The sequence below is a fragment of the Chlorocebus sabaeus genome, chromosome 11, assembly GCF_047675955.1.
Source record: "Chlorocebus sabaeus isolate Y175 chromosome 11, mChlSab1.0.hap1, whole genome shotgun sequence".
NCBI lineage: Eukaryota > Metazoa > Chordata > Mammalia > Primates > Cercopithecidae > Chlorocebus > Chlorocebus sabaeus.
In genome coordinates this window covers 120,910,585-120,936,080 of record NC_132914.1, presented here as the reverse complement: position 1 = coordinate 120,936,080, position 25,496 = coordinate 120,910,585, and the positions used below count along the sequence as shown (strand labels likewise).

General features: G+C 43.9%; 2 protein-coding genes across 5 annotated transcripts in view; both read right to left on the bottom strand.

Annotated features, from left to right (window-relative positions):
• Positions 1-12,237, bottom strand: part of TCTN2 (tectonic family member 2) — a 37,950-nt gene extending 25,713 nt beyond the window's left edge. The window contains exons 1-5 of one of the 3 annotated variants that reach the window (XM_008005133.3): positions 12,035-12,237; positions 11,743-11,850; positions 11,235-11,311; positions 9,541-9,736; positions 4,645-4,745 (exon numbers count right to left, since the gene is read on the bottom strand). In XM_008005133.3, coding sequence (XP_008003324.1) covers positions 4,645-4,745; positions 9,541-9,736; positions 11,235-11,311; positions 11,743-11,850; positions 12,035-12,116 — 564 coding nt within the window. In that variant the 5' untranslated portion in view covers positions 12,117-12,237. The remainder of the gene's footprint in view (positions 1-4,644; positions 4,746-9,540; positions 9,737-11,234; positions 11,312-11,742; positions 11,851-12,034) is intronic. The other 2 variants (XM_008005134.3, XM_008005135.3) reach the window with 2 other exon arrangements.
• Positions 12,238-21,691: 9,454 nt separating this feature from the next.
• The window catches only part of GTF2H3 (general transcription factor IIH subunit 3), a 29,173-nt gene continuing 25,368 nt past the window's right edge, over positions 21,692-25,496 (bottom strand). Inside the window, exons 9-12 of one of the 2 annotated variants that reach the window (XM_008005130.3) lie at positions 24,087-24,155; positions 23,736-23,871; positions 23,583-23,619; positions 21,692-23,499 (exon numbers count right to left, since the gene is read on the bottom strand). In XM_008005130.3, coding sequence (XP_008003321.1) covers positions 23,430-23,499; positions 23,583-23,619; positions 23,736-23,871; positions 24,087-24,155 — 312 coding nt within the window. In that variant the 3' untranslated portion in view covers positions 21,692-23,429. The remainder of the gene's footprint in view (positions 23,500-23,582; positions 23,620-23,735; positions 23,872-24,086; positions 24,156-25,496) is intronic. The other variant, XM_008005129.3, reaches the window with a different exon arrangement.

The following is a 25,496-nucleotide window of genomic DNA, read 5'->3' as shown; positions in this document are numbered from 1 at the left end:
GCAAGCTCCGCCTCCCGGGTTTACGCCATTCTCCTGCCTCAGCCTCCCAAGTAGCTGGGACTACAGGCGCCCGCCACCTCGCCTGGCTAGTTTTTTCTATATTTTAGTAGAGACGGGGTTCACCGTGTAGGCCAGGATGGTCTCGATCTCCTGACCTCGTGATCCGCCCGTCTCCACCTCCCAAAGTGCTGGGATTACAGGCTTGAGCCACCGCGCCCGGCCCTGAAATCTTATCATAAGTCAGATTCCGGGAAGATCCCAAGGACCCCTCAGTTGCAGCCATGTGGAGACTGACGCTGAGGAGGACCCCAACTGTCACAAGCAACACCCGTCAAACACAGCCACCCATCTGGGGACAGAACCAGAAGCTGTCACAGATGGCGGAAGAAAACCTGAGGAAAGCGGGACAGCCAGTCACAATGAGTCATTTAATGGTAGCTATGACAGCGATGATCACCACTGCTGTGAGGATTCCTTCAACAAGGGCTGACACAGAGAACAATTATACTTACTGGGCATATTTATCAATCTTAGCTGGCAGTAATGCTTGGATGTAATCACTCTATGACACAGTTACACATGCTTTCTGGTCTCAGTATTACCATAATAAATCTGCTCCTATAATTGAGGCATACTGCCCTCAAAAACCCATTTGTATACAAAATTGAACCTGGCCAGAAATAATGAACGTACTTGTTTAGGAAGATTGCATTGCAGAACAGGCAGAGGTGCTGCACGATTCCTATGGAATCATTATTAATTGATCTCCTAAGGAGATGTTTAGCTTAAATTACACCTCTTGGTCTGCATGCCACAGCCACACTATGTTCAGCTGATCTGAACGAAACGGTCAGATGGTAGATATAATAATAAGTACGGTGAGAGTTCCTATTTTCTGAAACCATGGCAGTATAGTGGCACCTCAACCTCAAATGATATGGCCCGCTGTGGGAACTAAACGTTAAGGATCTGTGGAAACTTTTAATAGCTCTTAATAAGATCAAAATTTGGGAAAGAATAAAAAAGCATCTAGAAGGACACTCTACAAACTTGTTTTTGGATGTAGCAAAATTAAAAGAACAAATATTTGAAGCATCCCAGGCACACCTGACCTTAATGCCAAGAACTGGAGTGCTTAAAGGAGCTGCAGACAGATTAGCAGCTAGCAACCCATTAAAATGGATAAAAACACTTGGAAGCTCTGTAATAATGATTGTGCTTTTAATCTGTGTTGTTTGTCTTTGTATAGTCTGCAGATGTGGATCCTGACTCCTCCAAGAAGTAGCTCACCGTGACAAAGCTGCCTTTGCTTTTATCACTTTGCAAATCAAAGAAGGGGAACATGTTGGAAAAAAGCCCCCCAAAATCTGGCCATAAACCGGAACCCCAAACTGACCATAAACAAAATCTCTGCAGCACTGTGACACGTTCATGATGGCCATAGTACCCACGCTGGAAGGCTGTGGGTTTACGGGAATAAGGGCAAGGAACACCTAGCCCGCCCAGGGCGGAAAACCGCTTAAAAGCATTCTTAAGCCACAAACAATAGCATGAGTGATCTGTGCCTTAAGGACATGCTCCTGCTGCAGTTAACTAGCCCAACATATTCTTTTAATTCGGCCCATCCCTTCATTTCCCATAAAGGATACTTTTAGTTAGTTTAATATCTATAGAAACAATACCAATGACTGGCTTGCTGTTAATAAATACATGGGTAAAACTCTGTTCAAGGCTCTCAGCTCTGAAGACTGTGAGATCTCTGATTTCCCACTTCACGCCTCTACTATTCCTGTGTGTCTTTAATTCCTCTAGCGCCACTGGGTTAGGGTCTCCCTGACCGAGCTGGTCTCGGCAAACTAGGATCCAGAATATATAGTGAACCCTCTTACAATTCAACAAAAAGACAGCCCAATTTAAAACATGGGTGAAGGGTATAAACAGACATTTCTCCAAAGAAAATATACAAATATCCCATAAGCACATGAAAAGATCTTCTACATCATTTGCCACTAGAGAAATACAAATCAAAATCACAATGAGGGCGGGGCATGGTGGCTCATGCCTGTAATCCCAGCATTTTGGGAGGTTGAGGTCAGAGGATTGCTTGAGCCCAGGAATTCTAGACCAGCCTAGGCAACACAGCAAGACCCCACCTTCACAAAAAAAACACACAAATTAGCTGAGTGTGGTGGTATGCACCTGTGGTTCCAGCTACTTGGGAAGCTGAGGTGAGAGAATCACTTGAGCCTGCGAGGTTGAGGCTGCAGTAAGCTGTGATTGCACCACTGCATTCTATCCTGGGCGACAGGGCAAGCCCCTGTCCAAAAAAAAAATTAAAAAAAAAGAAAATCATGAAGAAATATCAGTTCACACTTACTTGCATGGCTATAACCAAAAAGACAAATAATAACAAGTGTTGGTGAGGATATAGAGAAACTGTAACCCACATACATTGCTGATGAGAATTTAAAATGGTGCAACTGCTTCAGAAACTAGTTCCTCAAAAGGTTAAACATACAATAACAATGCAACCCAGCAACTCCACTATATAGATCCCCAAGAGAAATGGAAACATGTTCACACAAGAACCTGTCCACAAATGTTCATAGCAGCACTATTCATAAAGGCCAAAAAATAGAAACAACCCAAATGTTCATTAGTCAATAAATAGATAAGAAATACGTGATATATCCATACAACGGAATAGGATTCAACCACCAAAAATGAATGAAGTGGTGCTATAAGGCAAAAGAACCTTAAAAGCATCATGCTAAGTGCAAGAAGAAAGTCACTGAAGACCACATATTGCATGATTCCATACATGTGCGATGTCCAAAATGGACAAATTCATGGAGACAGAGGCAGATTCACAGTGGCCTGGATGAAGGATGGAGATAGGAATGGCTACAGGGACACACGATTTCTTTCTGGGGTGGTAGAAATGTTCTCAAGTTAGATTGTGGTGATGGTTGTACAACTGTGTAAATTTACTAAAAATCACTGAAAAACCGTGTTCTTTTTTCTTTTCTTTTTCTTTTTTTTTTTTTTTTTTTGAGACAGAGTCTTGCTCTGTCGTCTAGGCTGAAATGCAGTGGTGTGATCACAGCTTATTCCAGCCTTGACCTCCTGGGCTCAAGCAATCCTCTCAGCTCAGCCTCCCGAGCTGGCACTACAGGCCTGCACTACCATGCCCAGCTAATTTTTGTAGAGATGGGGTTTTGCCATGTTGCCCAGGCTGGTATCCAACTCCTGAACTCAAGCGATCCACCCACGTCGGCCTCCCAAAGTGCTGGGATTACAGGCATGAGCCACTTCACCAGGCCTGTTCTTTCTGATTTTATATTTTCTTAAAGGCTTCTAAATAAATAATATTAAAACCATCCCCTCAGTATGATCTTCATAATGATGATTTTATCCAAAGAGATATTCTTTTCTTCTTCCAAAAACTAGACTGACAATGCCAGATAAGAAAACACTCAATTTAGGCCTGGTGCAGTGGCTCACTCCTGCAATCCCAGCACTTTGGGAGGCTGAGGTGGGCAGATCACCTGAGGTCAGGAGTTCAAGACCTGCCTGGCCAACATTTAGTAGAGACAGTGGAAACCCTGTCTCTGCTAAAAATATAAAAATTAGCCAGGTGTGGTGGCGCACACCTGTAGTTCCAGCTAATCGGGAGGCTGACGCACAAGAATCACTTGAATCCAGGAGGTGGAGGTTGCAGTGACCTGAGATCGTGTCACTGCACTCCAGCGTGGGCAACAGAGCAAGACTCTGTCTCAAAAAAAAAGAAAGAAAAAACCCAAAATACTCAGTTTATATGTTGTACCCACTCTAAGGCTAAAAGAAAAAAAATAAAACCGGGCGCGGTGGCTCATGCCGGTAATTCCAGCACTTTGGGAGGCCATCTCAAAAAAAAAAAAAATTTACTCAAAAGTTGTGTGATTTTTTTTTTTTTGAAATGGGGTTTCGCTCTTGTTGCCCAGGCTGGAGTGCAATGGCACGATCTCGGCTCACTGCAACCTCCGCATCCCTGGTTCAAGCAATCTCCTGCCTCAACCTCCTGAGTAGCTGGGATTACAGGCGCATGCCACTACGCCTGGCTAATTTTGTATTTTTAGTAGAGATGGGGTTTCTCCATGTTGGTCAGGCTGGTCCGAAACTCCCAACCTCAGGTTATCCGCTTACCTCGGCCTCCCAAAGTGCTAGGATTACAGGCATAAGCCACTGCACCTGCCAAAACTTTAAAATTAAAAAAAATACTCAATTTGAAAACAATTTGCAATAGAAAACATAAACTCAGTTTTGGTTTTGGGAGGCCAAGGTAGGAGGACTATTTGATCCCAGGAATTTGAGACCAGCCTGAGCAACATGGCAAAATCCCACCTCTACAAAAGATACAAAACAATTAGCTAGGTGTGATGGTGAATGCCTGTGGTCCCAGCTACTCAGGAGGCTGAGGTAAGAAAATCACTTGAGCCCAGGAGGTCGAGGCTGCAGTGAGCCATAATTGCACCACCATACTCCAGCCTGGGCAACAGAGCAAGATCCTATCTCGAAAAATAAAAAATAAAAAAAGCTGTTGGTGGAACTGCTGGTGTTCTCACAGGAAGCATAACCTTTATGCCCAATAACCAAAGAACGTACCTGGTCACAGCAGCAGCGAACATCACAGGCCCCAGCTGTTAAATTACAAGGACAAGGGCCAAGGGGCTGATACACCTGGTTAGGAATGACAGTCACATTCTCTGAAAAGTACACACAACAGAAAAATTCAGCTAAGAAACATTCCAACAAAGCATGGTCACATTTTTAACATTCAAAAGAAAGCTGAATTATCTTGTTTTGTAAATCATCATTACCAAATATTCGACATTAAGGAATCCATGAAATATATGACACCTACATCTACCACTCCAACAAAAACCCAAATATAAGAAAACATGCCAGTTACAATGAACCAAAGAAGTCATAGTTGATCTGGAAGATAATCAATTGACTAAGAGTCATAAGTTAGTATATACGTAATGTACTGATTTTAGGCTGGGCAGGGTGGCTCACACCTGTAAACCCAGGACTTTGGGAGGTCAAGGTGGACAGATCACCTGAGGTCAGGAGTTCAAGACCAACCTGGCCAACATAGTGAAACCCTGTCTCTAATAAAAATACAAAAAGTAGCCCAGACTACAAAAAAGAAACAGATAAAATTAACTTAATAATATATTTCACTGAACCCAACACATCCAACATAATATCATTGCAACAGGCAATCAGTGTAAAAATTATGAATGAGCTATTCCACATTCTTTGTTTCACAGTAAGTCATCAAAAACTGGTGGCTATTTAACAGTTACAGCACGTCTCAATTAAGACCCATCCCCTTTCAGCTGTCCAGTGTCCAGACGTGGCTCGTGGCTGTGGTACCCAATAGAGCAGGTGGGACTAATGTGGTCTGACCACGAGACTACGGAGGGCTGGGTTATGCAGGGATGATACAGTGAGACATAGTAGCTTCCCTGAGGGACTCGCATTCTCAGAGGGAGGAGACAGGTAAAGAGATCATGTGACCATAACGGGGTAAACACCGAAACAGATCTGTCCTGGGAACCCAGGGAGGGCAGGCGGCTTAGGCTGGCTGTCAGGAAGATTTGCAGAGAGAATGCGCTGAGCCTGAAACACACATAAGAGTTTGTACAGGCAGCCGGGCGCGGTGGCTCACGCCTGTAATCCCAGCACTTCGGGAGGCTGAGGCGGGTGGATCACCTGAGGTCAGGAGTTTTAGACCAGCCTGACCAACATGGAGAAACCCCGTCTCTACTAAAAGAAAAAACAAAGAGTTTGTACAGGTAAGAGGGGCCACTGGAAAACTGCAGGTGGAAGACAGAGGGGGCGGATGAATAGGGGAACACTGTGGCGCAAGGGAGAAGGTGGCAGGTGTGAATGGGACAAGGCCAGAGAAAGCAGCTCAGGAAGGGAAGCGGGAATTCAAGAGAGGGGTGATGCACTTGGGGATAATATACCTGGAGACAAGGGAAAACACGTAAGAAATGCTAAAGAAGTAAACATCAGCAGGGCCCATTGTTTATAACTCTTCACTATATTACAGGTTTCCGTACTTATTTTCCTCTTTGAAGAAGAAATGTTACACGACACTTCAGCCTCCTAACTCAGAATTCAGTGACAGTAATGCTTTGGGTTTCTCACGGATCATTTATCAGATAAAAGTTTCATTCTGCTGAATTTTACTTTTACACGTTAGAAAACCATGCAGCAACTATTTGTTTAAACCCCACATAACAGTTAACTTTAACGACACAATGGGTGAAATATCTAAAGAACAGCTAACCATCTGTTCCATGCTGTAACATAGCAGAAGGTCAATGATACATCAATGGTATCCGGAACAAGAAGGTCCACATCGCAGACCATGTTACGAGGGTAAGGGTCTGACCCTCAGTGTTACCAAACCCATGTGACACAAGCAAGGCACTCTATTAATTAATTGATTTTTTTTTTGAGACAAGGTCTCACTCTGTTGCCCAGGCTGAAGTGTGCAGTGGCACAACCAGCTCACTGCAGCCTCAACCTCCCAGCGCTCAAGTGATCCTCCCACCTCAGCCTCCCAAGTATCTGGGACCACAGGTGTGCACCATCATGCTCAGCTAACATTCATATTTCCTGTAAAGACGGGGGTCTCACTATGCTGTCCAGGCTGGTCTCAAACTCCTGGGCTCGAGTGATCCTCCCACCTTGGCCTCCCAGAGTGCTGGAATTACAGGCATAGTGCATGAGCCACCAGCCCCAGCCACGAGGCACTTTAAAATAGGGTTTTACTATGTGTTACACAAATAGATGTTTGTGTGTTGATTTGTGTTTTCTACACTGTTCAGTGGCTTCGTTGTTACTGGATATGGCACGCACCTCCTGTCTGTGCTTCCATTCTTTTTCTAGTTTTAATCGCTGGCTGGCTGGGTAAAAAATTTTTCATGCGTTCATGGGGTCAGAGGAGACAACTCCATCACTCATATACAAAGATGTTCAATTTTCTAGGTTTGGTATTCTAAAATATTACCTAAATATACTCAAGTATATTTTTCTTTTTTTTTTTTTTTTTTTTGAGACAGGGTCTTGCTCTGTCAACCAGGCTGGAGTACATGGAGCAATCTCGGCTCACTGCAACCTCCACCTCCTGGGCTCAAGCAATCCCCCGACCTCAACCTCCCTCGTAGCTAGGGCTACAGGCACCCACTGCCACACACAGCTAATTGTCGTATTTGTTTGTAGAGACGGGGTTTCGCCACATTGCCCAGGCTGGTCTTGAACGCCTAGGCTCAAGTGGTCTGCGCGCCTTGGCCTCTACAAGTGTTGGGATTACAGGCATGAGCCACCACCCAGCCTCAAGCATATTTCTCAAAGGAAAAAAGTCAGTGCTTTGAACAGTACAGCTATCATGAACCCCTCCTGTTGTTTTGGGGCTTGTTTTTTTTGTTTTTTTTTTTTTGTCATTGAATACTTCTTTTTGGCTTTGTTTTGAATTTTAAGCCATAGAAAAATTTAAAACTTTTAAGTAGGTAACACATTTGCAAGGTTCCAAAAAATCAAAAGCATATTTAAAAAGTCCTCACTGTCAGCCCTTTCCCGTTCCCACGTCACCCTCCAACTTGGTAGAACATGATTAGCTTCTCCAACATCCTTCCAGAATTTCTTTATGCAAATGTTTTCATTTCTGCCTCCTTTATGCAAAAGATAGCATGCTGCAGGCAGCCATCTGCAGTTGCTTTTTTCACTTCATTCATCTTGGAGGCCTTTCCATGCAAGTACACTGAGGGCACAGTAGTCTGCTGAAGGGAGCTGTCAAAACTCGTCTTATCATCCTAAACTTCCGGAAGCACAAGGAGGACCACAGTTAGGGATGTAATAAGAGAAGTGGCAGTAAAGGAGTCTCCAGTGAACAGGCTTTTGCTACTCAAGTCTGGAACGCTTCTCCCTCCATGCCACGTGGCCATAAAGGCAAGAGATGTCAGAGTTTGCCACAGGGGACAGGGGACATGGCGGTAGCACTCATGACAGCAGAGCCCTCTGGGCACATCTAGTTGAAAGTTCTTTTGGTTTAAGAACACTAACATCATGTGAGGCGGAGATTAACACAAAACCATTTTCTCATGTCCAGAGATTCATGGGCATAATGATCTTTGCTGTAGCATCAAAAGCTGGGAACAGGCCAGGTGCAGTGGCTCCTGCCTGTAATCCCAGCACTTCAGGAGGCCGTGACGGGACGATCACCTGGGCCCAGGAGTTCAAAACCAGCCTGGCTAACATAGTGAGACCCTGTCTCTACAAAAAATGTAAAAACTAGCCAGGAGTGGTGGTGCACGCCAGTAGCCCCAGCTACTATGGAGGCTGTGGCAGGAGGATAGCCTGAACCAGTAAGGTTGAGGCTGCAGTGAGCCAGGATCATGCCCTTGCACTCTAGCTCCAGTCTGGGTGACAGAGTGAGACCCTGTTTCTAAAAAAAATGAAAATTAAAAAAAAACTTAAAAAATCAAAGCTGGAAATGATGTAAACTTCATCAACCTCAAACTCCTATGCTCAAGCGATCCTCCCACCTCAGCCTCCCTAGTTAACTTTTACCCAGCTAACTTTTTAAATTTTTTTATAGAGACAGTATCTGCTATGTTGCCCAGGTTGGTCTTGAACTCCTGGGCTCAAGAAATTCCCCCGCCTTGGCCTCCCAAAGCACTGGGATAACAGGCTGGGAACCACTGTGTCTGGCCACCCTTCCTTTCTTCTTCTTAAGATGCAGTCATGAGAACCAATGCATGCGCCAGCACGGTGGCTCACGCCTGTAATCCCAGCACTTTGGGAGGCCAAGGTGGGCAGATCACAAGATCAGGAGATCAAGACCATCCCAGCCAACATTCTGAAACCCCATCTCTACTAAAAGTACAAAAATTAGCTGGGCGTGGTGGCGCACACCTGTAGTCCCAGCTACTTAGGAGGTTGAGGCAGGAGAATCGCTTGAGCCCAGGAGGTGGAGGTTGCAGTGAGCCGAGATCACAACACTGCACTCCAGCCTGGCGACAGAGTGAGACTCCATCTCCAAAAAAAACAAACAAACAAACAAAAAAGAACCAAGGTACATAAACAAATTTCACCTTCTCCCAAAAAGATTCAAGGTGGCTTACAAAGAAGCAAATAGTAGAGCAGTAGAGCAAGATCAAATAAATGTTACATAAAAGAGTACAAAATGAAAATTTTTAAAAGAAAAATAAAGAAAAATAAGTTTAGGAAGGCAAGACAGACTCAAGTGAAGTATACTTTACAAATTGCATGGCACATACTTACAATCAAACAGGTAAGCTTGACACAAATTTTTCTTTTTTTTTGAGACAGGGTCTCGCTGTGTTGCCCTGGCTGGAACGCAGTGGCGTGATCATAGCTCACTGTAGCATCAACCTCCCAGGCTCAAGCCATCCTCCTACCTCATCCTCCTAAGTAGCTGGGACCAACAGGAAAGTTTCCACAGTCAAAGACTTCACTTGCCTGAGGCATTACGGGTCAGAGAAGAGTTGGCATAAATTTCCACTTGAATGAGTAGATGTGCTAAACAGGGTGAATTACGAGATGCTGAAACCAGAAGGGTTTGGAGGATACAGGGGGACCCTGAGAAGGAATCTGTCTCATTGGAGGAACACCAGTCCAGACCTCTCTTCCACCTTACTGTCACTTCCAACACCTTCTGAAAGGAAAAGATTGCTGTATTTTTTAAGTGACTCAAAACAGGGTCTATAAGAATACATAATGGAAAACACAATAAAAGCACACATCGGCCTCCATTCATTTTATAAAAGGGAAATGTATACAAAGATGACAGAGTTATCTTCAGTTCTACCCCATAAACCTATGGTAACAGGCAAGCCCTGATTCCTACTCTTTAACATAAAAGCAAACAACTTTGGGATACTTAGAAAAAGCTAAACACAGATCTGATAAATAAACTCAGTTTACTGTGTACCTTTTTAGCTTCTTTATCATCCTATCAGTGGAAGAGTAAATACACAAAAGTCAATGAAAACAATCCTCAGTTTATCCCAGAATGACTTTAGACATGTACATGTTCATTCCTGGAGTACAAGCAGAGTTTGTCTTTCTCATCCTTTTATCTCCAGAATTGATGTTGCATATACTAGGTACCCAGTAAACACTTACTAAATAGAAGATGCCTAATCTCTCCAGGTTTGAGTATCCTTATACACAAGCTCAGAGTTGGGCAAGATCAGTAGTTATGAAGCTTTTTTTTGTTTTTTTTTTTTCTGAGATGGAGTCTTGCTTGTCACCCAGGCTGGAGTGCAGTGGTGTGATCTCGGCTCACTGCAACCTCTGCTTCCCAGGTTCAAGTGATTCTCCTGCCTCAGCCTCCAAAGTAGCTGGGATGACAGGCGCCTGCCATCACGCCCAGCTAATTTTTGTATTTTTAGTAGAGACCGGTTTCACCATATTGGCCAGACTGGCCTTGAACTCCTGACCTCAGATGATTCGCCCTCCTCGGCCTCCCAAAGTGCTAGGATTACAGGCATGAGCCACTGTGCCTGGCCAGCTTTTTTTTTTTTTTTTTTTTTTAAGAGACAGGGTCTTGCTCTGTTGCCCAGGCTAGATGAAGTGCAGTGGTATGATCATAGCTCTCTGCAGTCCTGAACTCTTGGGCTCAAATAATCCTCCTGCCTCAGCTCCCCCACCCCACTCCAAGTACCTGGGACTATAGGTGTGTGCCAACACACCCACTTAATTTTTTTAAAATTGTTTTGTAGAGACAGGGTCTCGCTATGTTATAGGCTGGTCTGGAACTCCTGGGCTCAAGCAATCCTCCCGCGTCAACCTCCCAAAGTGCTACGAGTACAGGCTTGAGCCACAATGCCTGGCATAAAGCTTTTTTGAATCATTGACCCATTTGATGATCTGAAGGAAACTGATGACCCTCTCATCAGAAAAATACACATACAAACAGAACTTTACACACAATTTCACAGAGTTCACAGACCCCCTAAAATGCATCCAAGGACTCCTAACCCCAGGGTAAGGAACCGTGGGCTGGCTAAGTGTCTACCAGATCCAACAGCCCACAGTTTCATGATTGTTCAGAGCATGGAGAAAGCTATGCCTTGTCAAATAAAGAGAGCAGTGCAGAAACCCTAGCTGGGGGCCTCTTCACAGGCTACAGGGGTTTACTTCTGCCTTACCGCACCAGGGGTCACAGTCACACTCCAGTCTTCCGTCTCATTGCTCAGCACTCCACACGTCGGAACTGGCAATATTCCTAAGGAAGAGAAGACCAGCACGCAAAGGCAGCACGGCCCATCAGCTCGAGTCAGACTGCCTAGGATGGACTCACATTACAGCCTAAGATTGGGCCCTTTACAAGCTGCTTGATACTGGGACACTGACAACGTCTCTGAACTTGTTTCTTCACTGGTCAAAGGGGATGAAAAGATATTACTGCTCTTACAAGGAAAATGGGATGATGCACGATGTTAGTTCAATGAATGCTAGCCATTATTATTTCAAGCTTTCTTCAAACCTGTCCGTTTGTCCTCTTTGGCCTACAGCAGCGCCCCGATCCTTTTCTCCCCATGCGACTTTACAGAGAACAGAGGCAGGGGGCCCAAAGGATGCCACCTCGCCAGGCTCCCTGGGAGGTCTGGATCCAGTCCAACCCCCACCCTCCCCAAACTAAGGGCCCGACTTTACCCGCCTCGTCCTGCAGCACGGTCAGGGACACGGTCACGCCCTCGGTGTCTCCGACCAGGGATGCGCTGACCGCAGGGCCGGACATTCGGATAAAAGGAGGGATGAAAGCTAGGCGGGAAGGAAAGGGGATAAGGAGGGATTAGCAGTGGAAGAGTCACCGCCTAAGGTGTGTGTGGCGGCTTCCTTTGGCGGTCTCGACTCCCGAAACTCCCGGGGGAGTCCAAGTCTGGCCCTTTTAACGCCCAGTCCCCTTAGCCCCGGCCCACCGAGGTCCCTGCCGCGCCGTACACACCCAGGTCCCCCCACACCAGCCTCAGGACGCCCTGCAGAAGGAGAAGCCTCCAAAGAAGAGCGGCCGGAGACTGGAAGCCCATGCCTTAGACCTCGCGGGCCGGGCCCAGCAGAACCGCGCCCGCCTTAGAACCCGAGAGGGACTCAGACACTAAAACACCGCCCCACCGCCGCCATCTTGTCAAGCGAACGCCCGGAGCTATGGCAACCACCAATCGGTGGCCGGCCAGGCGGAGCGCCGTGCTGTGACTGGACCAGTGGCAAGAGCGGGCATCCAGGCCCCGCCCACAAGGCCTAGCTTTTTTGCTGCTTGACTCGTGGGGAAAGTGAGGGCGGAAAAACTACCTATGCGGTGCTCCACTTAGTACCTGGGTGACGAAACAATCTGTGCACCCAACCCCCGTGACACGCAATTTACCTATATAGCAACCTGTACATGGACCCCTGGGCCTAAAATAAAAGTTGAAAAAATCAAAATTAAAAAGGTCCTGAAAAGCAGGGTTGCGTTTCCAGCTCAAAAACTGGAGTTTTCCTCTACCCTGGAATTAATCCAACCCAAGAGCGAGCCTATAGACACTGGCTTCTAAATAAAAAGGGTGGAATTTGCTCCTTAATAAACTTGATTTTTATAGGGATTTTTAGGGGGTGAGTACAAAAAGGGGATGGGGCTGCAGCGCTGTTTTTATTATTATTATCTTTACCATCATTTATTATGCATTATTTATATCTTATGTTTTTATAAAATATATATTTACAAAATATATATACTTTGTTTTATGTATACATCTCAAATATACATACTTGATACATATAAAATATATATAGGCCGGGTGCGGTGGCTCCTGCCTGTAATCCCAGCACTTTGGGAGGCCGAGGCGGGCGGATCACAAGGTCAGGAGTTTCAGACCAGCCTGACCAACATGGTGAAACCCTGTCTCTAGGAAAAATACAAAAAATTAGCCGGGCGTGTCGGCACACGCCTATAGTCCCAACTACTCAGGAGGCTGAGGCAGAAGAATCGCTTGAATCTGGGAGGCGGAGGTTGCAGTGAGCCGTTTTCCCATCACTGCACTCAAGCCTGAGCCACAGAGCCAGACTCCGTCTCAAAAATATATGTATAATATTTATTTATTTATGTATCTTATAAAATAAATATGTATTTATATTTTATCTTATAAATATGTATTTACATTTTATGTAAATATAAACATATATTTTATAAATGTTATTCTTTATAATTTTATAAAATTTATATTTATATTTTTATAGTTATTATCATTTATCATTTATTATCATTTATTACCACTATTGTTTATTATCATTCTCCTAGGTTTTTGAAGATTTTCTCCCACGCACAGAGCTCTCAGCACTCTGAAAGCAGATCCAATCACAGAACACACAAGAGGTTTCGCCCAACAATAGGACAGATGTGAAAGAATCAAAATTCTGTCTGGAAAAAAATTGTTTTTCTTCTTTCAGTAGCCACATTTCAAGCATTGTCACGGCTTGGGGGCTGAGAGTGCAGGTTCTGAGGTCAGGCTGCCTGGCGTGGGATTCCGCCTTCCCTCCACAGATATTCTCAGCTGTTAAGTGACTTTGGGCAAGTCAACCTCTCCAAGTTTCAGCTTCCTCATCTATAAAAAAGGGATGATGATAATCCTTCCCTGGGGATTGTGTGAGGATGAAATGACGTAACATGTCTAATGAGGTTAAACCAATGTCTGGCATATAGTAAGCACTCAGTTAATGATCACGTACTTGTTCACTATCAGAGGGGTGGTGTGTACTTTAGCTGGGACAGTCATGGTGTTCAGCACTGTGACTGACTGATGGTAAATGCCAAATCAATGTTTGCCATTATTACTTTTTATTTATTTATTTTTATTTGATTTTTTTGAGACAGGGTCTCACTCTGTCACCCAGGCTGGAATGGTACAGTGGCATAATCATAGCTCACTGCATCCTCAAACTTCTGGGCTCGGCTGATCTTCCCACCTCAGCCTCCCAAGTAGCTGGGAATACGCCACGACACCCGGCTAATTTTTGTATTTTTTGTAAAGATGGGGTTTCACCATGTTGCCCAGGCTGGTCTCAAACTCCTGGGATCAAGTGATTCTCCTGCCTTGGCCTCCAAAAGTGCTGGGATTACGGGTGTGGGCCACCGCACTTAGCCCCATTACTACTTTTTTTTTTTTTTTGAGACGGCATCTTGCTCTGTCGCCCAGGCTGGAGTGCAATGGCACGATCTCAGCTCACTGCAAGCTCCGCCTCCCGGATTCACGCCATTCTCCTCCCTCAGCCTCCCAAGTCGCTGGGACTACAGGCGCTCACTACAGTGAGCCACCGCCCATTATTACTCTTAATGTTCGGTTACATATTCATTAATCAGCAAATCTAACATGGTGAAAGGATTCTGAAAGTTGAGGCTTTAGAAGGGCCTGACACTGGGAGTTACCTTTTTCTTACACTCTTTGAAAAATTGTGGGTGGCTACAGTTGTAACATGAGCATGAAACTTTCCCCTGTACCTCAGTTCCTCTCTGGAAGACGCAAAATGCGTACCTCTCTTGACATCTTGGAATAAAGCCTAGGAGAATGTTACTAGGAGGAAGCTGTCAAACACTTAAATATTTCTGTTATTCCCCATCTGTCTTTGGGAGGAATTAATCTGCAAATTAAGTTGGCATGGCCAAGTGGTAAAAATTATGAGATAAATCTTCCCAAAAGAAAACATTTCTGGGCCAGGCTTGGTGGCTTACACCTGTAATCCCTGCACTTTGGGTGGTGAAGGCAGATGGATCACTTGGGACCAGGAGTTCAAGACCAGCCTAGGCAACACAGAGAAACCCATCTCTACCAAAAAATACAAAAATTAGCTGGGCGTGGTGCCATGCACCTTTACTCCCAGCTACGCGGGAGGCGAAGGCAGGAGAATCGCTTGAACCCAGGGGGCAGATGTTGCAGTGAGCCGAGATCACACTACTGCACTCCAGCCTGGGCAACAGAGTGAGACTCCATCCATCTCAAAAAAGGATAGAAAACACCTGAAGCTGGTCATCAGCAGCTTCCCGATAAGATCTCAGGAGTTGAGCAAACAGGCTCATGCACACATAGTAAGAGGCAAGATGGCAGAGTTTAACTGGTATGTAACCTTCCTCTGGGAACACTGGACCGGTAAAGGAAAATGCCTCAAATGAGCATGCGCACAACTTCAGTGAACACATTGCACATGCGGCCCCTCCCAAGTGCTGGCAGGCCGCTGACATGCAGACAGCCCACCCCAAGGAAAAACCAAGGGAGGGCACAAACCTCAGAACCATGCTAATGTATAGAAACCCCAAGTGAAGGGTCAGACCAGGCACTTGAATCTCTCGAGTCGCCCGCTTGGCCCTCTTCCAGGCGTACTTTACCTCCTTTCGTTCCTGCTCTAAAACATTTTAATAAACGTTTACCCCTGCTCTAAACTTTGCCTTGGTCTCTCACTCTGCCTTATGCCGCTTGGCCAAATTCTTTCCTCCGAGGAGGCAAGAATCGATTGCTGCAGACCTGTACAGACTCGCACTGCTAACGGTGATCCAGGGAATTCTCCAAGATCTCACCCAAGATCACCAAGATGGTACCTCTACAAATATGTAAACTATTCATATCTTGAGTAGTAGACTAAAAGGCAAACCTATCAAAAATAATAGCTACAGCTTTTTAAGACATAGTATAATAAGATACAAATATTGTAGAAATAATACAAAGTTAAAAATCAGAGGGATGAAGTTAAAGTATAAAGTATTAGTTTTCTCTGCTTGTTTTTGCAATCAGAGTTGTCATCAGTTTAAAATAATGGGTTATAAGATGGTATTTGCAAGCCTCATGCTAAACTCATATCAAAAAGCCTACAACAGATACACAAAAATATAAAGCAAGAAATTAAAACATACCATCAGAGAAAATCACTTTCATAAAAAGGAAGATGGAAAAAAGGGAGGAAGGGAAGATCAGAAGACAAATAACAAAATGGCAGTAGTAAGTCCTTACTTATCAATAACATTGAATGTAAATGGACTAAACTCTCCAATCAAAAGACATAGAGTGGCTGAATGGATACACACACAAAAAAAAGACCTAATGATTAGCTGCCTATAAAAAACTCTTCACCTATAAAGATACACATAGACTAAAATTAAGGGATGGAAAAAGATATTCTAATGGAAACCAAAAAAGAGCAAAATATACTTTTAGCGGATAAAATAGATTTTAAGACTGGGTGCGGTAGCTCACACCTGTAATCCCAGCACTTTGGGAGGATGAGGCGGGCAGATCATGAGGTCAGGAGTTCGAGACCAACCGGGCCAATATGGTGAAACCCCGTCTCTACTAAAAATACAAAAAAAAATTTAGCTTGGTATGGTGGTGCACGCCTGTAGTCCCAGCTACTAGGGAAGCTGAGGCAGCAGAATGGCATGAACTCAGGAGGCAGAACTTGCAGTGAGCTGAGATCACGCCACTGCACTCCAGCCTGGGCAACAGAGTGAGACTCCGTCTCAAAAAAAAAAAAAATTAGCCGGGTATGGTCACACATGCCTGTAATCCCAGCTACTCGGGAGACTGAGGCGGGAGAATCACTAGAACCTGGGAGGTGGAGGTTGCAATGAGCCGAGATCATGCCACTGCACACCAGCCTAGGTGACGGAGTGAGACTCTGTCTCAAAAAAAAAAAAAAGGAAAAAAAAAGATTACAAGAACAACTATAAAAAGTGGTAAAGAAGGTCATTATATAATGATAAAGGGCTCAGCAAGAGAATATAACTAGTGTAAACATATATGCACCCAATACTGAAGCACTCAGATATATAAAGCAAATATTATTAGGGCTAAAGAAAGAGACAGACCCCAGTACGATAACAGTTGCAGACTTCAGCCTGTCACTTTCAGCATTGGAAAGATTATCCAGACAGAAAATCAACAAGGAAATGTGAGACCTAATTTGCACTATAGACCAAATGGACCTAATAGATATTTATGGCACATTTCATCTAACGGCTATAGAATACACATTCTTCTAAGCACATGAATCATTGTCAAGAATAGATCGTATGTTAGGTCACAAAACAAGTCTTTACAAAAAAAAAAAAAAAATCAGACCAAGCATCGTTGTTTTTTTTTTCCTTGAGATGGAGTCTCACTCTTGTCCCCCAAGCTGGAGTCCAATGGCGTGATCTTAGCTCACTGCAACCTCTGCCTCCCGGGTTCAAGTGATTCTCCTGCCTCAGCCTCCTGAGTAGCTAGGATTACAGGTGTGCACCACCACACCCAGCTAATTTTTATATTTTTTAGTAGAGACAGGGTTTCACCATGTTAGGCATGCTGGTCTTGAACTCCTAACCTTAGGTGATCCACCCACGTCGGTTTCCCAAAGTGCAGGGATTACAGGCATGAGCCACCACACCCAGCCCCAGATCAAGCATCTTTTCTGATCACAATGGAATAAAACCAGAAATCAATAACAAGAGGAACTTTGGAAAGTATACAAACACAAGGAAATTAAACAGTATGTTGCTGAATGATCAGTGGATCAATGAAGAAATTAAGAGGGTTTTCTTTTTTTTTTTTTCCTGGAGACAGAGTCTTGCTCTGTCACCAGGCTGGAGTGCAGTGGAGCAATCTCAGCTCACTGCAACCTCCGCCTCCCAGGTTCAAACAATTCTCCTGCCTCAGCCTCCCAAGTAGCTGGACCTACAGGCGCATGCCACCACGCCCAGCTATTTTTTTTGTATTTCTACTGGAGACAGTGTTTCACCATGTTGGCCAGGATGGTCTCCTTCTTTTGACCTCGTGATCCGCCCACCTCAACCTCCCAAAGTGTTGGGATTACAGGTGTGAGCCACTGGGCCCGGCCATTAAGAGGGAAAATTTAAAAACTCCTTGAAACATACAAAAATGGAAAAACAACATACCAAAACCGATGGAATACAGGAAAAGCAGTACTAAGAGGAGACTTTAGAGCAATAAGTACCTTTATCAAAAAAGTAGAAAAACTTTAAGTAAACAACCAAATGATGCTTTTTGAAGCACTAGAAAAGAGCAAACCAAACCCAAAGTTAATATTAGAAAAGAAATAATAAGGTGGCTCACGCCTATAATCCTAGCACTTTGGGAGGCTGAGGCAGGTGGATCACCTGAGGTCAGGAGTTCATAACCAACCTGGCCAACATGGTGAAACCCCATCTCTAATAAAAATACAAAAATTAGCCAGGCATGGTGGAGCATGCCTTTAGTTCCAGCTACTTGGGAGGCTGAGGCAGGAGAATCGCTTGAACCCGGAAGGTGGAGGTTGCAGTGAGCTGGGATTGTGCCACTGCACTCCAGCCTGGGCAACAGAGCAAGACTCCGTCTCAAAAAGAAAAGAAATAATAAAGAGCAAGAGCAGAAATAAATGAAATTGCAATTTAAAAAATTCAGAAGATCAACAAAATGAAAAGCTGGTTTTTTGAAAAGAACAAAATTGACAAACCTTTAGCCACACTAAGAAAAAAAAGACCCAAATAAGTAAAATCAGAGATGAAAAAGACCTTACAACTGATATCACAGAAATTCAAAGGATCATTAGAGACTACTATGAGCAACTATATGCCAATAAACTGGAAAACCAGCTGGGCGCGGTGGCTCATGCCTGTAATCCTGACACTTTGGGAGGCTGAGGCAGTGGACGCTTGAGGTCAGGAGTTCAGGACCAGCCTAGCCAACATGGCAAAACCCTCTCTACTAAAAATACAAAAATTAGCCGGGCATAGTGGCGCATGCTTGTACTCCCAGCTACTTGGGAGGCTGAGGCGGGAGGACCACTTTGAACCCGGGAAGCAGAGGTTATAGTGAGCAGAGATTGTACCACTGTACTCCAGCCTGGGTAACAGAGTAAGACTCCGTCTCAAAAAAAAAAACAAAAAAACAAAAAAAACCCCCAAAACTACAGGCTAATGTCTCCAATGAACATTGATGCAAAATCCTCAACAAAATACCAGCAAACAAAATTCAACAACACATTAAAAATATCATTCAGGCAGGGCATGGTGGCTCACACCTGTAATCCGAGCACTTTGGGAGGCTGAGGCGGGTGGATCACTTGAGGTCAGGAGTTCGAGACCATCCTGGCCAACATGGTGAAACCCTGTCTCTACTAATAATACAAAAAAATTAGCCGGGCATGGTGGCGCACACCTGTAATCCCAGATACGCAGGAGGCTGAGGCAGGAGAATCGCTTGAATCCAGGTAGCAGAGGCTGCAGTGAACTGAGATCAGGCCACTGCACTCCAGCTTGAGTGACAGAGCGAGATTCTGTCTCAGTACAAAAAAAAAAAATAGGTACTTCAGCCAGGTGTGGTGACTCACACCTGTAATCCCAGCACTTGTGGAGGCCAAGGCGGGTGGATCATCTGAAGTCAGGAGTTCAAGACCAGCCCGGCCAGCATGATGAAACCCAGTCTCTATTAAAAATCCAAAAAAATTAGCTGGGCATGGTGGCAGGCCCCTGTAATCCCAGCTACTTGGGAGGCTTAGGCAGGAAAATCACTTGAACCCGGGAGGCAGAGGTTGCAGTGAGCTGTTATCACACCATTGCACTCCAGCCTGGGCAACAAGAGCGAAACTCTGTCCCAAAAAAAAAAAAAAAAAATCATTCATCATGACCCAGTAGGATTCATTTCCAGGGATGCAAGGATGGTTCAACAGGATGGTTCAACACAGGCAAATCAATCAATGAGATACATCATGTCAACCGAAGGAAGAACAAGTCATCTGATCATTTCAATGGATGCTCAAGAAGCATTTGATAAAATTCAACATCCTTTCATGATAAAAAAAAAAAACCCTCAAAAAAATGGGTATAGAAGGAACATACTTCAACACACACACAAAAAAGCCACATATAACAGACCCACAGCTAGTATCATACCGAACAGGGAAAAAACGGAAAACCTTTCCTCTGAAATCTGGAACACGATAAAGATGCCCACTTTTCACCTCTGGTATTCAACACAGTGCTGAAAGTCCTAGCTAGAGCAATCAGTCATGAGAAAGAGATAAAAGGTATTCAAATTAAAAAGGAAAAAGTAAAATTATCCTTGTTTGCAGACGATACAATCTTATATCTGAAAAAACCTAGACGCCACCAAAAAACTATTAGAACTGATAAAATTAGTAAAGTGGCAGGATACAAAATCAACATACAAAAACCATTTGCATTTATTTATTTAGAGACAGGGTCTCACTCTGTCATCCAGGCTGGAGTTCAGTAGCATGATCATGGCTCATTGTAACCTGCGCCTCTTGGACTCAAGTGATCCTCCCACCTTAGCCACCAGAGTAGCTGGGACTACAGGCATGCACCACCACACCTGGCTAATTTTTATATTTTTTGTAGAGACAGGGTTTTGCCATGCTGCCCAGGCTGGTCTTGAACTCCTAGGCTTAAGTGATCCTCCCGCCTCAGCCTCCCAAAGTGTTGGGATTACAGGCGTGAGCCACTGCATGCAGACCAAGATTTGAAATTAAAGTTCTTCAGAGTTGAATAAAAAATTGTCTGGCATTTGACCAAATGCAGTTTAAAAGCACACATTTGAAGAAGAGTTGAATGAGCATGAGATAAATAATGAATGAAAGGAAATAATTCAACCAAATATGAAAATCAAATTATTTTATTGTAAAAATTTATATAAAATAACTCATAAGGGCAACAGTTAAAAACAAGTTAAACAGAACTAACCGAACATATAAGACATTTCAAATAAAAAATAATAAAAGTCTTGCCAGCTTGCTTGAAAGTATATCTCTTTTAGATATATAATACTTTATATCCTAGACTTAAAATTGTGATTTCCATTACACTTAATTAGTATATGAAATATTAAGCACTATTTTTAAAAGACAGGTTCTCAAACTCAAGGATTAACAAATATTTGCAAAGTGAGCACCAAAGTCTTTGTATATTTGTTAACAAAAACACAAATCCAGAATACAAAATCTATCTGAAATTATCTAAGCAAATATCAAATTATTTAAATATGATTCTGCCTGTATAAAGAGAAAATTAAAATCTTAGTTACACACACAGTTTTGCACACAATGGGTTTTGTCAGTACACTTTTTTTTTTTTTTTTTTTTGAGACAGAGTTTCGTTCTTGTCGCCCAGGATAGAGTGCAATGGCGTGATCTTGATCTTGGCTCACTGCAACCTCTGCCTCCTGGGTTCAAGCGATTCTCCTGCCTCAGCCTCCCGAGTAGCTGGGATTACAGGCACCTGCCACCACACCCAGCTAATTTTTGTATTTTTAGTAGAGACAGGGTTTCACCATGTTGGGCAGGATGGTCTCAAACTCCTGACTTCATCCGCCCGCCTTGGTCTCTCAAAGTGCTGGGATTACAGGCGTGAGCCAAGGCGCCTGGCTGTAAGTACGCTTTTTTGTTTGTTTGTTTTGAGATGGAGTCTCACTCTGTCGCCCAGGCTGGAGTGCAGTAGCTCGATCTCGGCTCACTGCAACCTCTGCCTCCCAGGTTCAAGCGATTCTCCTGCCTCAGCCTCCTCAGTAGCTGGGATTACAGGCACGTGTCACCATGCCCGGCTAATTTTTGTATTTTTAGTAGAGAAGGGGTTTCATCATGTTAGTCAGGCTGGGTTTTTTTTTTTTTTGGTTGAGACGGAGTCTCCCTCTGTCGCCTAGGCTGGAGTGCAGTGGCGCAATCTCGGCTCTCTGCAAACTCCACCTCCCGGGTTCATGCCATTCTCCTGCCTCAGCCTCCCAAGCAGCTGGGACTACAGGCACCCACCACCACGGCCAGCTGATTTTTTTTTGTATTTTTAGTAGAGACGGGGTTTCACCGTGTTACCCAGGATGGTCTCAATCTCCTGACCTCCTGATCCGCCCACCTCGGCTTCCCAGCTGGGATTACAGGTGTGAGCCACGGTGCCCAGCCTTTCTTTTTTGATACAAAGTCTCGCTCTGTCACCCAGGCTGGAGTGCAGAGGCACTATCTTGGCTCACTGCAACCTCTGCCTCCAGGGTTCAAGCAATTCTCCTGCCTCAGCCTCCTGAGTAGCTGGAACTACAGGTGGCCGCTACCTCGCCTGGCTAATTTTTGTATTTTTAGTAGAGACAGAGGTTCACCATACTGGCCAGGCTGGTCTCGAACACCTGACCTTGTGATCTGCCTGCCTTGGCCTCCCAAAGTGCTAGGATTACAGGGGTGAGCTACCATGCCCGGCCTCGTCAGTAAACATTTAAAAAAAAAAAAAAAAACAACTCAGCCACCATTCCTTAAAGTCTTTGTACAAATATGTGCTAGAAACTAAAAGGACTTTTAATAATTTCAAGATTACATAGAAAAATACATTTTTTGTTGTTGAAATTACAAATAGTTTTGCTTTTGAACTTATAAACATTTTCGGGATTCAGTCCAAAGTTTCTAGAGAACAGTTTCTATAAATATACTTAAACTTTTAGTAGAGATGGGGTCTTCTCACTTTGTTGCCCAGGCTGCTCTCGAACTCCTGGGCTCAAGCAATCCTCTGGCCTCAGCCTCCCAAAGTGCTGGGATTACAGATGTAGTTTCAATATTAATGTGGATTTTTTCCCCCATTAAAAAAGGAAAGAATTCTATCTGAAAACCATACTTAACAGAGTCCATTTTCCCCAGTAAGTTCTCCCTCAAAACCAGTCATAAGCTTTCACATATAAGCTCTTCCCACAACTATTTTGAAGAAAATTTGCTACTTCACATGTTCTCCTTACTCATTTAAAATGAGATTTTGTAGTTATTTGGTGACAAACTATTGTTTAGACGACTTTGTCCAAATATGCACTGATATCAGACAAAAAGTAAATATCTGCAAATATCTGAGGCTATCTCAATTTAAACAGTAAGAATTTTATTTACATGACGATCACAGGTAACTGTTGATTCAAATAAGACGTTCTGTGTTGATTAATGCCATTACTCTACAAATAGTCCTTTTACAAAGCTACGTTCAAATTTCCCATGCCATGCATTTCACAACGAGGACCTGGATTCAGGTAGTAGGTTAGAAAGCCTATGATCAATCATGATAAGCTGACTTTGACTAACAGTCATCCCGTTAAAAAAATGAAAGCCACAAACATGTGCTTTCTTGCCCCTTTCTGGACAGCAACCAGTCACAGAATATTTTAGGATATATTGCATAGAATGGCTCCCTCAAACAAATCAGTCCTCTGGAAGCACAGGATAAAAAGGATGTTTGGGAAATATTTTCTGTAAGGTCACTACATTAAAAATTATCCTCTATCTATCTTTATTTTTTTTAGCTTCCCAACAAAGAATCTGCTATGTAATTTCTATTAACAGCTCTAAAAGATGGAGAAAGTATTTTATCCTTAGGCAGACACTTTCAGTTTCTTTTTCTTGGCCTTCAGTACTGGAGGCAGAGAAATCTTAAAGGCTGTCCTGAAATTACAGAGAGGAAAACATTTTTCAATATTCTAGAGCTGTGAAGTATTAGCCACCCACACAATCTCAAAGATACTTACTCGCACGTAGTGCAAATGGGGCTGAAATTGCAGAATACTGTAAATTAAAAAAAAAAAGAAACAATGGGGTGGCTGAAAAAACAACACAGTTGAGAAACTGTTTTCCTGCCCCCAAACATAGAAAAAAAAGAAAAACTAGGTACATGAACTTACTTGACAAACACACAGAACAGACATAACCAATTTCAATGAGATTTCGATGACAGAAGCAAGCAGCCCTGTAGTCAACATGAACTGGGGGTGGGAGGATTAACTGAGATCTCTGATCTTGATCGGGAAGAAACACCCACTGTAAAACAAACAAACAAACAAAAGAAACTTTTATTTAAAACATGGGAAAAAAAAAACGTGAAGCCCCACCCTTCTAGGCCTTGGAACTCCAACGCCTGCATTTATTGCTTTCTCCCGAGTACTAGCACCAGCCAACCTGCTTCCATTCCTTTCCCAGGACACAGAGGTCATCCTTCCCTACAGGCATCAGGGTCACCACTGCTGTCTCCTTACCAGCAAATACTGCAGAAGGGAGGGCATCTGAGGCACCTTCAGGTACAGTCCTCCCGTGATGTCACAAGCCTGCGAGACACAGAGGGCTTGCTGCCAAACTCACACTTACCTAGGGTTTCCAGAGGAATGGGATTCTCACCAGCAATGCCTCAGGTCTACAAAATCAGAGGAGGATATGACACCGCAAATTATTATTATTATTATTATTATTATTTATTTTTATTATTTTGACAGAGTCTTGCTCTGTTGCCCAGGCTGGAGTGCAGTGGCACAATCTCGGCTAACTCCAACCTCTGCTTCCGGGTTCAAGCGATTCTCCTGCCTTAGCCTCCCGAGTAGCTGGAATTACAGGCATGCACCACCACGCCTGGCTAATTTTTGCATTTTTAGTAGAGACGGGGTTTCGCCAGTCACATGGTAATTCTATGTTTAACTTTTCCAGGAAGTTCTGAACTGTTTCCTGAAGTGGCTATACCATTTTACATTTCCAGCAGCACTGTAGGAGGGATCCGACTTCTCTATATCCTCACCAACATTTATTATTAGCTGACTTTTGGATTACAGCTGTCCTAGTGGAGTGAAGTAATAGCTCCCTGCGGTTTTGACTTATACTTCCCTGGTCAGTAACGATATTAAGCATCTTTTCATGTGCTTCCTGGCCATTTGCAGATCTTTGGAGAAATATCTGTTCAAATCCTTGACCTACTTTGAAGTGAGTTATTTGTCTTATTTTTGAATTTTAAGAGTTCTTTTTTGTTGTTGTTGTTGTTGTTGTTTTTTGAGACGGAGTCTCGGTCTGTCGCCCAGGCTGGAGTGCGGTGGCGCAATCTCCACTCACTGCAAGCTCCGCCTCCCGGGTTCACGCCATTCTCCTGCCTCAGCCTCCCGTGTGGCTGGGACTACAGGCGCCCGCCACCGCGCCCGGCTAATTTTTGTATTTTTAGTAGAGATGGGGTTTCACCGTGTTAGTCAGGATGGTCTCGATCTCCTGACCTCATGATCCGCCCATCTCGGCCTCCCAAAGTGCTGGGATTACAGGCGTGAGCCACCGTGCCCGGCCAAGAGTTCTTTATATAATCAGAATACTAGTCCCTTTATCAGATACATCATTTGCAAATATCTCTCCCAGTTGTCTTTTTACCTTGGAAGCACAAAAATTTTTAATTTTTATGAGATTTGTTTTCATTGTATTTTGTTAATTTTATTATGTAAACAGAAACTGTGAGATGGCTTTATTCTGTTCTCTTTAAGAAATAACACTTTTTGTCTAGGTGCAGTGGCTCATGCCTGTAATCCTATCACTTTGGGAGGCCAAGGCTTCAGGACTGTTTGAGCCCAGGAATTCAAGACCAGCCTGAGCAACAAAATGAAACCCCGTCTCTACAACAAATTTAAAAAATTAGGCCGGGC